This window comes from Trachinotus anak, unplaced genomic scaffold, assembly GCF_046630095.1.
Source record: "Trachinotus anak isolate AG129_WGS33_773 ecotype Australia unplaced genomic scaffold, CSIRO_AGI_Tana_v1 ptg000007l, whole genome shotgun sequence".
NCBI classification, from domain to species: domain Eukaryota; kingdom Metazoa; phylum Chordata; class Actinopteri; order Carangiformes; family Carangidae; genus Trachinotus; species Trachinotus anak.
The window spans coordinates 10,063,618-10,077,760 of record NW_027273858.1 but is presented as its reverse complement, the minus strand read 5'-3'; the positions used below and the strand labels follow the sequence as shown (position 1 = coordinate 10,077,760).

The 14,143-nt window shown below is 40.1% G+C and overlaps 1 protein-coding gene and 1 pseudogene across 2 annotated transcripts in view; one reads left to right on the top strand and one right to left on the bottom strand.

Annotated features, from left to right (window-relative positions):
• The first annotated feature begins 4,273 nt into the window (after nt 1-4,273).
• Nucleotides 4,274-14,143, top strand: part of LOC139622790 (SH3 and PX domain-containing protein 2A-like) — a 51,695-nt gene continuing 41,825 nt past the window's right edge. For both annotated transcript variants that reach the window (XM_071480391.1, XM_071480390.1), the window contains exons 1-2: nt 4,274-4,751; nt 10,595-10,675. In XM_071480391.1, the coding sequence (XP_071336492.1) occupies nt 4,680-4,751; nt 10,595-10,675 (153 nt within the window). In that variant the 5' untranslated portion in view covers nt 4,274-4,679. The remainder of the gene's footprint in view (nt 4,752-10,594; nt 10,676-14,143) is intronic.
• On the bottom strand, nt 6,622-10,535 carry LOC139622465 (N-acetyllactosaminide beta-1,3-N-acetylglucosaminyltransferase 3-like; annotated as a pseudogene).

Here is a 14,143-nt window from a genome sequence, read left to right as displayed (position 1 = left end):
CCACCACAACTTTCAAAATAAAACCGTTTACTGATGAACCGTCGCGCAAGAGACTTTTAAGCCACTGAAATTGGAAAAGAGAAAAAGAGAAACACATCTCACCGAAACAGGGAGATGAATTGCGTGTTATTAAGGGTTATTTGTGCTATTCTGAGAGTTTTAACTGAGAAAGTAAATAACAGCTTCGAGCAACCGCAATGTTCTGTCATTTTGCATTTTGTTTAACTGAATGAAAACGCAGCCCCAAGGCATGTCTCATCGTTATATGGCCCAAATGCAAAATAACTGAAAGAAAACCTAAATACATAAAAAAAAATAAACAGGATCGATGCTTTTACGTCGGACACTAAACATTGCTGTTTCCGCTGTCGGCTGGTTTTTCAGTAGTCAGCTTGACGCGGTTGGTTGACGGCATCTGTTTCCTGGATTTCTGCAGGACGTGCTCTGCTCAGCGGCCCAGCCCCTCGCCGCTACCACGCATGCTACATGTCATGAGGAGGGGGAAAAATGGTAGAAGTTTTTTTTTGGATTTTTTTTCACGTTTTAGTACCATTTAGACACACATTGTGTTTTAAGGAGTCATATTATTTAGGCTACTAACGAGTTCAGTTTCTTCACAGTAACTGAGCAGTTATCAGTGATAGTATGTAACTATGAGATTCACTCAATGTGCTGTACTTTATACATTTAAGGAACTTGGTCTCTTATTATCAGCCATGACAGCAGGGTTGTTGTTGTTTTTTTGTTTTTTTTGTTCACCTTGTGAGTCTATGAATCTGTGTGACATGTGGACCTAGAGCACTGGTTTTCCCAGGGGTCCTTGAAGGGGCTCCTGGGGGTCCCTAGCAAAAAGGCAAAAAGGCAATACTACCACAGAGACAGTTTTGCATCCTTTGGCAGGTGTCTGTGAACAAATTTTGTCAATGTGTGCTAAAAGATATTTACTCACTATATGTGCAAATATAACAGTACAACAAAGGACATTTGAGCTTTAAAAAAAATGAGGGAACAGAGGTCATTTTTTTCCTTTATTTTCCCGCTATTGATCTCCTCAACAATCTCATTGTAATTGTCAAAAACAGGTGTATCACAATATAGGCTGAAATAAATGAGGCCAAAGCAAATACTACTTAAAGTACAATAACATAACCTTGATGGATATTACTTCATTATTACAGCTATTTTGTTCTTGGATGTCATTGGATGTTTGTGTGCATTGTCTGATGCCATTTTGTTTGCCATGTTATCAGACTCTTTTTGTTGATTCGAAAAATTCTTATCACGCACAGTGACCTGATCATAAGTTTGTTCAGACATGGAAAAATACAGTCAACATCAGGTTTAACCTATGACAAAATTCTTTGAAGTAGTATTACAGATATAGTAGGCAGTGCTAACTGCTGTAAGACTGTTGATATTTGTTGATACAGCACAACAAATACACGGTGGTGTATACTCTCAAGCTCACAAACACAGCATCATAAACACGGCAGAGTGAAATCTAGAGAGAAGTAGTTGTTTAGATTGTTTTTACAAAACTGCAGTGACAGAATCGAAGACCAGAGATTTGTAGTTAAGCTAGCAAGGAAGGTAGTGTTACTTGGCGTAGAATTTTGGATTATAGATCCAACTAAAGAAATCAACTGTTTTATAGGTCTTTGAGGCTATAAAACTTTTGCAAGAACAAATCACATGAAACAGAGCAAACAACGAAACAGCAAACGGTCACTGCAGTTTCTACTGCAAAGATAACATGCAGAGAGATGGTTTTCTCATAACCAGCGCACAAATTCTAGACAGCGATAATCACAAACGAGACAGTAAGTCGAAAGTCTGTGGGAAAGAAATGTGACACTGGTACCTACTTGCTAAGTAACCAGTTGGGATTAGCTGTCGCAAACAGACCAACACAAAACTGACCTACTCAGACATAGCGAAGCTCATGTTGCCCACCTGTCAAGCAGAAACAGAGCAACCTCTGCATCCATCTTCATGCCTTTCAACTCTCAGAGGTCTCTCCACCCTAGTTGGACGGTGTCTAGGAGGCCACCACATCGGTTGACCAGTGTACCTGTAGGAGGTATTTACTAGGTTGTTTCCTGGTTTTTCTATTATTTATTAATTTCTTCTGAGTTTGGTTTACTTTAATTACTTTTGTTAGTCATTAATTTATTTATATAATTTTCTTGTGTAGCATAGTTAGTTTTGGTTAACTAGTATTTTGTTCATTTGGGTAACACTATGGACACACACACAGCATGGACAGCTAGCAGACCATGAGGAGATATTCACTAAATTTCACAGGAAGTTTATTAGATTACATTTGCTTACTCTACCTTTAATTGGTTTGCAACTTGGGGGCAGAGCAAATACCTGTAAACCAACAGTGACATGCTGTGTTATCACCAACACACCGAGCAGACAGGAAAAAAAAAATTCATTCAGATTTGTGTTTTTGTCCTTTTAACAACAGTTCATCCAATATTCAATCTCTTTTTAGCTCTATTATGGTCTTCACTAACTCAACAACCCCTGTGGGAAATATCTGGTTGCTAACTGTGTCTGTCTGCTGTCTGCTGTTCGAGCAGTTACACTTACATTTACATTTACTCATTTGGAAGATGCTTTTAGAAGATGCTTTTATTCAAAGCTTGTTACAAGGGAGGGGCAACACTAAAGCTTCAGTGCAGTAAAGGACTTTTAAATACTAAGTACTAAAGCTATTCAGTAAGACGAAGTGCAAGAACATCAGGTGAAGAAGTGCACTGAAAGGGCACAGTGAGTGCTAGGTAGCATCCTTGGGTATTAGAAGAGATGCATCTTCAGAAGGATTACTGAAGATAGAAATGGGTCGCCCCTGCTCTGATGGCATTTGGTAGCTTGTTCCACCATTGAGGAACCGCAGATGAGAACAGTCTGAAATGCAAGTGTGCAGGGATGGCAATGCCAGATGACATTCCTTTGAAGAACACAGTGGCAGAGATAGAGCATAAGTCTGTATGCTTGAGTCCAATCAGATGAGTGCAGACTCATAAGTTACTCTGTAGGCAAAAGCGAGAGTGACCTGAATTTGATTTGGGTGGGCATGGGTAGCCAGTGGAGGTCAATGAACAGTGGATTTAATTTGTATGGGACCAAATTAAAACATACATAATCTCAAGGCACTTTGCAGGATAATGTCAAGACCTTAGAATATTATAAAGAGAAACATAACAGTTCCCACAATGAGCAAGCACTTGGTGACAGTGGAGAGGGAAAACTCTTCTTTTAACAGGCAGAAGCCTCCAACAGACCCAGATTTGGGGTGAGCAGCCATCTGCCTTGACTGGTTGGGTTGATGGGAAAGAAACCGAGGAGAGAGGAGAGAGGGGGTAACAAATTATCACATTATATGAGCAGATCACATACTGTGTCAAAAATCTGAATCTAAAACTGTACCTGTCAAATAAATGTAGTGAAGTAAGAATTACAATATTTCTCTTTTGTAATAAAGTGGAGTAGAAGTGTAGGCAGGAAATACTCAAGCAAAGAACCCAAGAGTTGTTGGCTTACTTAAATACAACAGGCTACTACAGAGAACACAGAGCAAACCATAAAATGCACCTTTTGCTCACATTGTAGGTGAAGGAGAAGAGTTAAGGTTTGTGTTGTCAGTGCCCCCGTGTGGCAAGATTAACTAAATGTTATTCACTGCTTCACCTCCATGTTCAGGCTCCTCCACCGTGTAAGTTTGAGGGCTGTCGGAAATCTCCGTGCTCCTTTGAAAGCAGCGTCAGAGTGGACGGTATACGTGATATTTAACGTGATGGTCAGCTAAGTATACAGCATGTGCAGCTGTCACGCATTTTGTTGTTGCGTGTTTAGGCATGCAAGCTGTTTTCTTGAAGTTATAAATACAACATCTCCATACAGTGGGCTTTTAAGAGTTCAATGTTACAAAGATGTAGCCGGTCAAAAACCTCGGACAATTTTGCATCTCTACTTGTGCTTTTCCGCTGCTATGCACCTAGGTTTTAAATCAAATCTACCTCCCAAAAACGGTGTTTAAAAAAAAATTTTTTTTTAAATTATTTATTTATTTTACACCAATAGCGGGTAGTAGAAGGAACACTTGAAGGCAGCAATACTATTCTGTTTTCTATCCACCTTTTACGCTAAGAAAATCCGCCTTTCGACATGTGGGCTTTCCAAAATGTGGATTTCACCTTCGGAGTTTAGTGCAATGTTACCCGTGAGAAACAAGACACAGACCCCAAACTGTCTAACTCCATTTCCACAGAGGTTTCCGTGCAGTGGTGTCCGGCCAGCAGAGGCGGGGCCGCCCCCTACATATACACTTGCACTGCCCCTCTTCCTTACTTTGTTGCGGCTGTCCAGTCCAGCCCCTCTGGAGGGAGGAGAAGGCTGACAAAACACCAGTTTTACTGCGTTGTCATGTTGCATTAGGAGTCCAGAAGCTCCCAGACCGCCAGACACCATCACCTCACGGATGCACCCGAGGCTTGAGCACGGAGGACCCCCCCCTGAAAACACCGCTTCTTCCAAACTTTTGGCCTTTCCTTAGTGTCCTCACAAGGGAGTTACCTTATGGTGTTTGATGCCCAATATCGTTTTCATGGGTAAACATCTTCTTTTGTGCTCTTTGTAGTAGTTCCTTGTGCAACTTCTATTTGGTCAAGATGCAGCTTCGTACGGTCCTGGACGTTAATGTTGTGGATGTGCAGAAGAGAAGGAATCCCTCCAAACACTATGTAAGTTGTCTCTTTATTCAGTGCGTCTCATATCCTGTCGTGGAAGTAGCTCTAAGTTTTACAAATGTAAGCTTCACGCTGCATACCCTGTGTATTGCAGTTGTAGCGCGACCACCGCTGTGGTCCAGAGTGAAATATCCAAAGGTTGCATGGATTTGCCGTGAAATTGGTGGTCTCCAGAGGATGAACCCGAATGACTTGTATATAGCATCTAAATGGACTAAAGTGATAATTGCAGATACTTGTGAAAATGCTGTTGCAGGAAATTCCAGTACATGTGTTTACATCACATGTGTATGCTGTATCAGAAAAAAAAAAAAACCCACCCTGTAATTTCATTTCAGTTAGGCTTTAAATCTTGTTGAGATTGTGAGAAAGTATTGCAGATTACCAGCAACATCAAGCTGACAGCATTATTATACACAACAAATACTCTCCCTCACTCCATTCCTTAAACATTACAGGAAAAGTCACACACACATATTCTTACACTGATGCTGTCTGTGACCGTCATCAGGTGCTGTACAGAAACTTCCATTTACCAGGTCAAAGGGTTGTGTCACTCACTGCTTCAGTGCCAATGTCTTTCTGACTGACTGTCATGTGCTTACATTTGCGTATGGATAGTAGGGACATGTCCCTACCAATGTCAAGGTATTGTTGAATTGTCCCTACCAATATTTTTTTTTTTTTTACCAAACTCAGACGATCTTGCCATTTTAACTACCCTCTGCATTTTGCAAAATTTTGGTTATTATGATAAAGAATGAAAGACTGGGATATGGGGATACTCGACTGTGATCTGGCAAACCTCAACTTCAAACTGCATTACGCTGCAGCCCGGCAGTAGCAGTGGTGAATTTGGTGATGAGCGGTGGTGAATGTGAAGTATTTATATTATTTGAAGTTTTCAAGTTTCACAGAATTGAAAACATCTTCAATGGACAAAATAACATCAATTAATATATTTGAATTAGTGGTTTAGGATTAGGTCATTTGTGAGGTGAAAATTCGTCCCAAGGTGAATTAAGGCCCTTTTACACTGGAGAGAAATGTCTTCTAACATCTGGCTTTTGCCATTGTAATAGCCGAGCTCAGCTAATAGGAATCTTTGCTAATCAATCCAAACATTTATCTTCTTTAAAATTAGAGAAATGTTTACTATTTGATGCCTCCCTCCTCCTTTCTACGAGTTGACCGACAGCACAGATCTTTCCCATGTGTCATTAAGACATGAATTATATTTATAAAGTAAATTAACCACAGCTGGTCCAAGTGATTTGTTTGAAAATGTCAGGTGTCATTTTATTCTGAAAATCCTGCAACACAGACACTGACTGGTGAGCTGCAGGCAATCAGGAGAGCTCTGATGTCCTAGTTTAAGATCTTTACATAAGCTCAAGAGGCACATAATCTCAGGTGAGATTTGAAAATGGCTCACACCAGATAGTTTGCTCAAACGGAAGAGCACACCACCCACGGGGGTTTATACGTTTATTTTCTTGAAAATCTATCATTGAAAGATGTCTATTAATATCAAGTCCAGTTTCAAGCTACATCAGCAAACATATTTAGTTGTTTCTAAAGAGTCAGGCTCTTAATGTGTGCACAGGTATGAATCAGAGAAGATAGACAAAGAACGAGTGTGCATATTATTTTGGCCACCTGACAAAAAATGTCCCCACCAAAGAGAAAAAACCACACCTACACCCTTGCAGACTGTTTACACACAAAAATGATATGGAGATTAAAAAAAAAAAAATGGACTGGAAGAATTCAGAAGGCCATGCTCTCACAACCTAAAATCAAGTGCAATCAACAAAGCTCTTTTACCACCTGTTAAAGTTAAAGTTTGGATCTCCTAAAGCAATTACTTTGACGTGACACATTTCAGGTTGGGTTCATGTATTCTTTGTCATACAACGTACATCTCAAATGAAAAGAATCTGTGTACCAGTAACACTTCTTTAAAAAAAGCAAGGGTCATACTAATCTAATTTGATGGAGGGAATTTTCCATCCTAACGTCATTACACCCATATGATGACGAGGCTGGAGTTTAGCTTTGGCCAGACACATCCCCATGTAAACATCATCGATGGGAATAAGAGGAATGGACTGGGACAACTTGTGTTTGACCAAAGCTGTGTAGGCAGACAGGAGGAAGCCCCCACCACTGCAGTAGAGAGTCTGACTTGTACATCTCAACTGGAACATAATACTTCCTCCATGAATCTCTAATGGGACCCCCACCCATTAGAAAGCCAGTAAAGAGGTGCTTGCTTCCATCATTGTCTTTGAGACTTTGGAGATAGTCAACCATGTTGTCTGTGTTGGCAAACACGTCATCATCACCATTTAGCAGGAAGTGAACACGCAGACAGTTTCTTACCATCCATTCAGTCTGTTTCAAGGTGAGGTTTTGAAAGGAATCGCTGAAGTCCCACTTGAGAGTGTCGTTTTACTGCTGTTGCTCCAGTTTGAGTAATTTGTTTAGTTTCTCCTTCTCAAAACCAACACCCATCTTTCCTAAGATGAAGATCCTTTGAATTCACATACCATGGTATAACCTCTCTTTACCCCAGGTTTTGCACAGCACCTCTTGACGCTCGTAGTTAACAGGGGAGCTTTTAATGACCAGCAGAAGGAAGATGTCTTGAGATCCATCAGCCCCTCCACAGTTTTCAGGGATCTCCAGTAGCATGGGGAAATGGCAACAGTGACGATACCAGAACATGTCTTTAATCTCAGGAGGAAAAGAGCTGAAGCCTGAAATATTGGCAGCAGACAGATTTTGTTAACATAAATAAGATCTGTTTTTGGGGAGAGGCTTTGTTTGACTGCCATTCTTTCTCACATCCTCTCAGAGGAGGATGATCTTGTGGCCATTAAAATCTTTATAGAGATAAACAGCTACAAGAAGAGCTCTCAACAGCAAGGCAGCCCTGGCTCTGATGATTCTCTCCCTTCAATTTCTGCAGTGAAATGAATACAAGAATTTTCTCATCAACACATCTAAGTCAGGCATTTAATTATATATTGAAGATTAATTATCATTCAAAGTACTGGGATTTAGGTAAATTAACCTATAGTCATCATTAACATCTGCACAAAACACAGTTACTGAGCCAATTTCACACTGTTGAGGAGCTTAGTATTTTTAAAGATAATATGGATGTACTTTCTTTCTTTGCTATGGTTAAAGTTGTGTTAACCTGTCAGTCAAAGGCTGACAAATCATGACAATAAGTCATTAGATAAAATTACTGGAATATCTGTACAAACAGGATGTGCCTCACCCTTTTTCTCTGTATGACAAAACGTACTCTTTATGTTGATATTATTTTCACGTGTATGTTTTTCTTTTGTAATTTTAACAGTGCATATTTTTTTATCAACACAGTGATGATGGTTGGATCGTACAGCTGTTTGGTCCAAACTGTTAACAGAGCTACTTGTCCGTTTTGCTATTACATAGCCAACATTGCATTAACAGCTGTGTTCCGGCAAAAAGGGGAATAATTAATTTTTACTATAATTCCATCCATAAGTAACACAATGATGCAATATATGACTATTTTGGTCATTGATTTCAAACACTTTCTGTAATAAAACATCTAGAAGCAAATATCTTATCAGATGGGGGAAGAGCAACAGTTTGTCAGCGACTATTACTAATCACATGATTGTTTGTCAGACTTAGCGTTGCTTAGCGTTTAAGTGTATGACTCGGGGACAGCTGCTAACTCAGGTTGGCCTTGCATCACTATAGCTTTTCCGAGAAAAGGTAGTCATGTTTTCTGGCTGATAAGTAATGGATGTTTTGTGAGCAAACGGGAGTAACCCTGTATGGGGTTCTGTGTTCTTAATCTCTGACCATTTGTTGTCTGAGAAACAAAGGTATCTGGTCATGTCAAGTCAATAGGATTCATCCTCTGGGGTTGGGACCATGAATATTTAAAGCATAAAAATATCTAATTTTTGATCAGCACTTTGCATGTTAGCAGTGTCATTGTGAGCACGTTGGCATTTAGCACACAGTATCACTGTGCCCAAGTACATCACAGAGCTGTAGGCTTGTATGACTGCATAGTCTGGTTTTGTCATGATCTTACTGACCTAAGTAATTAGATTTGATGAGCCACAAGACATGTTTTAGCGGTACTGCAAAAATCAATCAGTCCATCAGGTCCAATTGGATTAATCAACCTGAGGATTGGGATCAATTGCATCATCCGTCTCCTGCTGCTTGGGACTCCCAGAGGCCACTGAACACAGGGTATAGACTTTCCCTTGGGATGGAAGCCGGAGGTGACAGCTGACTGGGAAGTTTCCACAAGGGAAGAGGAAGAAAAAAATAAAATCTCATTATCTATGATCTAAGCAACTGAAAATGCTTATCCGGTTTCAGAGAGGAAAGAAGCAACCCTTTGTCTTTTGTCCTCACTGTTCAAGTGTGACTTCCTCCCAGGGACTCATGGCATTGAAGCCAGAGGGTGCATGGCAACTAATCCTTGTTAACACACATTGTCACGGGGAGATAATTTCAAAAGAGATGAGATTCAGTGGTTAGTCTTCAGTTTGTGCTGTTGACTGCGGGAACACCATTGTTAAATGCAGACTTAAATCTGTCAGCTGTATATGATCACCATTCATGGAAATCTACGCCCACACAGAGTCATAAATGTGCAATTATCTGTGGTGTTTCCTTGTTTTTAATCCACTGTTAACTGTATAATTCTTTTGAGTCCATCACAGTGAATTTCTGACTTGAAATGTTACTAAAAGATTAAACATTAATTAACTCATAACAATGTGCTAACATTTTTTTTTCCTTTTGAATAAGTTATATTGTCATGTTCAAACACAAATGTGGTTCATGGTTCTTTTTGGGATGAATCGTGACCTCACACACCCTCACTCTGAGCCACGCTGTTGTCTACATTCTGAGTGTTTGGTCATGCTGTCTGTATCTAATTAGCAAGCTGCTGGAGAACTTTGTTCCGCCTCGCTGCATACTCTTTCTGTAATAAACTGTATGCAGAATGAAGACTGCATTTCCAACTAGTAACTGAAGTCCTTGCAGATTGCCACCATATGTGTAAATACTGCTTTTCTAAATACTGCGTGCCATGCATTAAGATGGAAATGCATGAGGTGCAGCCATCTGTTTCCGAACCTCGGGACATGCAAAATTGTTTGTTGGCCCTTTATTGTCGAGGCAAATGGAGAATTTATTTTGGGAAAACTTATGGACAGAGGGTTTTGTTCTGTAAATGACTGATGTCTGCCAAGGAAGTGAAATTCCCATTACAGCTTCTGTGTGGGTAAACACTTCTTCCCTGTCATTATTCCTTGTTATAGATAGACAGTGCTGGAAGTTGTTGACATAATGGGAGCATCATGTATTTCTTCAGACAGAGGACTCAGGTGGACCTTGTAAAAGTAAAATACAAAATGCAACTTTACCAGAGCCTTACACCTTCCTGTTGTTTAACCTGTTGTATTAAAAATTAATTCAGGCGTATTTTTTTTTTTTCAACCACTCAAATTGAATCAGCTGCGCTCAAAGTACACTTACTATTCATTATGAATAGTTATAATAAATGACAAAATACTTGAAATCTATTGGCCTTGCTGTTGACCCCTGATGGCTTTCCAGTGTGTGGCTGAAACAGATGAACTTAATGAGTTTATTTGACCCTTGTTGACCTTTTGACGTTCAGTCAGGAGGGAATGCACTTTGTGTCATTAGGACAGGTCAAGCTAAAATGGTGCCGTGGTGTCTTTGAGAAAGTAACGTTGTTCCTAATGAGCCCCTTTTGTTTGTGCTTCTCTCACTAGGTGTACCTCATCAACGTCACTTACTCCGACTCCACTTCCCATGTCATCTACAGGAGATACAGCAAATTCTTTGACCTACAGGTACATTACACAGGCAAAATAACAACAACACTTTCACAGCTTTAATTCACGGTTGCCAAAAAGCTTTAAATTGTATGTTAAGTATGGCCTGAAAATATCTTCTTCACATGAAACTCTGTGAGGTCAGTTTGACCCTTTGGTCTTTCTGTTCAGCTGCTGGAAGGCAGCTTCGTGAATGGTCTCATTTAAGACTGCTGCAGCCAGCTTGTAAATAGGGAAATGGGGGAAATCCAGTCAGCAGATGCAGGAAGAAAACATCAGCTCAGTCAGAATGCAGAATACAGCATGCGGTAAAGATATGCCTCAGGAATTTTTAAGGCATCCAATAGCCTTCAGTGAAATTTCTACATTTGTGACAGTGACTCAAGTTTACATTTTAACCACTCAGAGGTTAACTGTCTATTCTATAGCTTATTTGTTACAGGAATAGCAGATCCAGACATTTGAGCAGCCTGATTAGGCTCCTCACTGTTGTTTAAACAACAGTGAGGAGTTTAAACCTAAATGAGTGTATACCTTATCAAGCATTTTCTTGTAAAAGACTGTCTCTGGCTCTTCTCTGATAACCCCCTCAGCCAGACTGCACTTTACAGCACTGCGGCTCTGGTGGGCTGGACATGTTGAAGGCAACAGAGGAAACCCTTTGTTCTCAGGTCTCTTGCCAGGATAGCCAGGAAAAATCTGCCCTGGTCTGTTTGATGGAAACTTCTCTCGCTTCTCTCCTGTCTCTGTAAACATTAGTCTTGTCCATAGATCCCTGCTGCCGGGGTGTGCTTGTTCGGCCATGGTAATCCACGAAGAACCACAGTCTGCAGCTGTCTAAACAAAACGGGCGTGGACAGTGTGTTTTATTTGTCCATACATGAACAAAGTCATATAGGTGAAAGATGGAGTGTCTGGAGTGAAGCACGCTGACAGCTGCAGAAAATGTATGAGTAGTATTGGATTGAGCAGGTGTGCAAAAACGACAAAGGCATCTTCTCACTACTAGATAAGACAAGAACAGGTAAACATGTGCTTGAGAAATATTTTTGTGGAAATCAATTCAGAGAGTGGGATTTGCTGTAAGCTTCCCACAGTGGGAGGATGTTGTTTAGGCAATGCAAGGACCAATTCCCGAATGCACTCAATGAAATAAGGAGGAAGTTGTGGTCAGGAAAGAGTTGGGGGTTGGGTCATGAACAGTTTTGGAGTTTTGTATTTAAAGGCTGAAAGGAAGATGCTTTCTGTTGTGAGTTTAGATAAGACTGTTGTTTCACTGCCTCTTCTTTAGCTTCCAATATTGTTTTGCAATGATGCAACATTACTTATAGTCCCACTTGTCTAACATATGTTTTAAACCATTTGTCTGTTTTCCAGGCAGTAACTGAGGCTTTAGTGTGTGTTTTTCCAAACTCAGTACAGCTCTATGTTTTTGTAGCACAGTTGCGTTTTTAATGTTCACTAGGGGCTGACAGAGAAAGAAAATTGCATTTTACACCCTTGGCCTGACAAATGTGACCATGATCTCATCTGATAACCATTAATTCAGAATAGAATGCTAAATAAGGTCACAAAACAAGAAACGCCTTTTAAGCAGTGGCCAGTCGTTCATATCGAACATCAGTCAGCAATGTACAGCCGCTCATGTTAAACTCTTCGTCAACAATAGGCCACCTTGCTATTTGACTTTTAAAGATGAAACCATTTTCATTGCCAAGTGGATGTCCAAAAGTGCACTCACTGCTAATGCTTCAAGCCTCTCCAGTGCACTAAACATATCTCATAACTGCTCCACCGGGAAGCAATTATCATAAATTATCAGGATTCCTTCTCCTTTTTATCTGATTCCTTCTCTCTTGGTCTTTTCTGCTGACTTGAAGTGAGGTGTGCTCTTTTTTAATGCATGTGCAGAGTTAAGCACATTGATTTCTTGACACATTTGTTTTCATGCTGAATACTGCTGAGCCTGAGTTCCATCGAACACTGTTTCTGGTGTCAAAGGGAAATATTTTTGACCTGCACACGTTTGATGTGAGCAGAATTGGTCAGTGTCTCAAACAGAGTTTACCATCAGAGAGAGGCCTCCCCCTCCACACCCTTTAACCACAGCGGACAGAGCACATGGGCCATAGCATTCCACAGGGGGATTGAGGAGTGTGCAAGCTGGCCTGGTTTCCTTTTGGACAGAAACCTCTCCAAAAATCCTGTAGTCAATATTTTTGGATTGGGGAATTGGACCAAGATCAGCTCTACCCTGTCCACATTGTAATTTGTCTAGCCTACATTCCTGATATAAGATGGGCCTTTAACAAAGATATTTTTCTCAAAAAACTGTTGTTGAACATGAGATCCTTTGCAAGAAAAACACATGGCTGAGAGTAGACTGAAGTTAAAGATTATTTCACGCCATCGATTTAGCATTGCACTGCTTCAGTATAACATTGTCAGACTGTTGGCAGCTAACAGTTATTTTCATTACTGATTAATCTGATTATATTCTCAATGAAACATAAGAACACAGAAAATTGCCCATCAAAATATCTTGGAGAACAAGGTGACATCGATAAAGGTTGTTTTGTTTGACCTACAAAAACCCCAAAATATTAAATTCAGTATCATATAGACCAAAGAAGTGGTGAATTCTCACATTTTAGAACCTGAAATCAACAAATGTTTGGCATTTTTGCTTGAAAATTGGATAATCAATAATCAAAATAGTTGTAGATTACTTTTCTTTCGATCGACTAATTCATATCTCATCTCATACTTTACATTTCTCCTGTGTTTTATTTGAAGTTTTGATATCCATAAGAAGATATATGTATATTGTGGTTTTAAGTACCAAAAACATCTCTCTCCTTTCTCAGGCCTCTCTCTGGAGCTCTAGCATCAACCGGTTGGTGAGCCATCAGAAAGGAGGCTCTGAGCCTCTCTTCTGATTGGCTGACTATTTGCTGAGTGATGGTATAAAAACATAGCAGATTTCAGGTAAACACTCAGAGAAACCAAATCCTGCAAGGTTGGATGGTGGATCGAGGTGGGCCAGGGGCTTAGCTGTGGGTGATGACTGTTTCTCTGTGACATCACGAAGTTACAGAAGTCCTTACCGCTCATTCTAAGGCACATATGGGCTGTGTGCGTTTCTCCATTGACTGAGCACTTTGATATCTATACAGTATTAGAATAGCATCTAGACCTGCTTTATAACCAAAAAGGACATGGAAATCTCACTTAACACAATATGGGACCTTTAAAACATATATCAGTATCAGTGCAGCTCCCTCTGGAGCCACAAAAGGCTTTATACAGCTGTTTTTTTTAACATATAGATGAATAATGAATAAACTGATGATAGTCAATTGAGCCCAGGGGTTGCAGAGATGAACAGTCCAAAGACTTGAACACTTTTCAGTTTCGGAGCAGATAAGGCACAAAATGTGCGTTTATGTGACTTTTCCGATAATGATGACAATGCAGCTTCTGTAC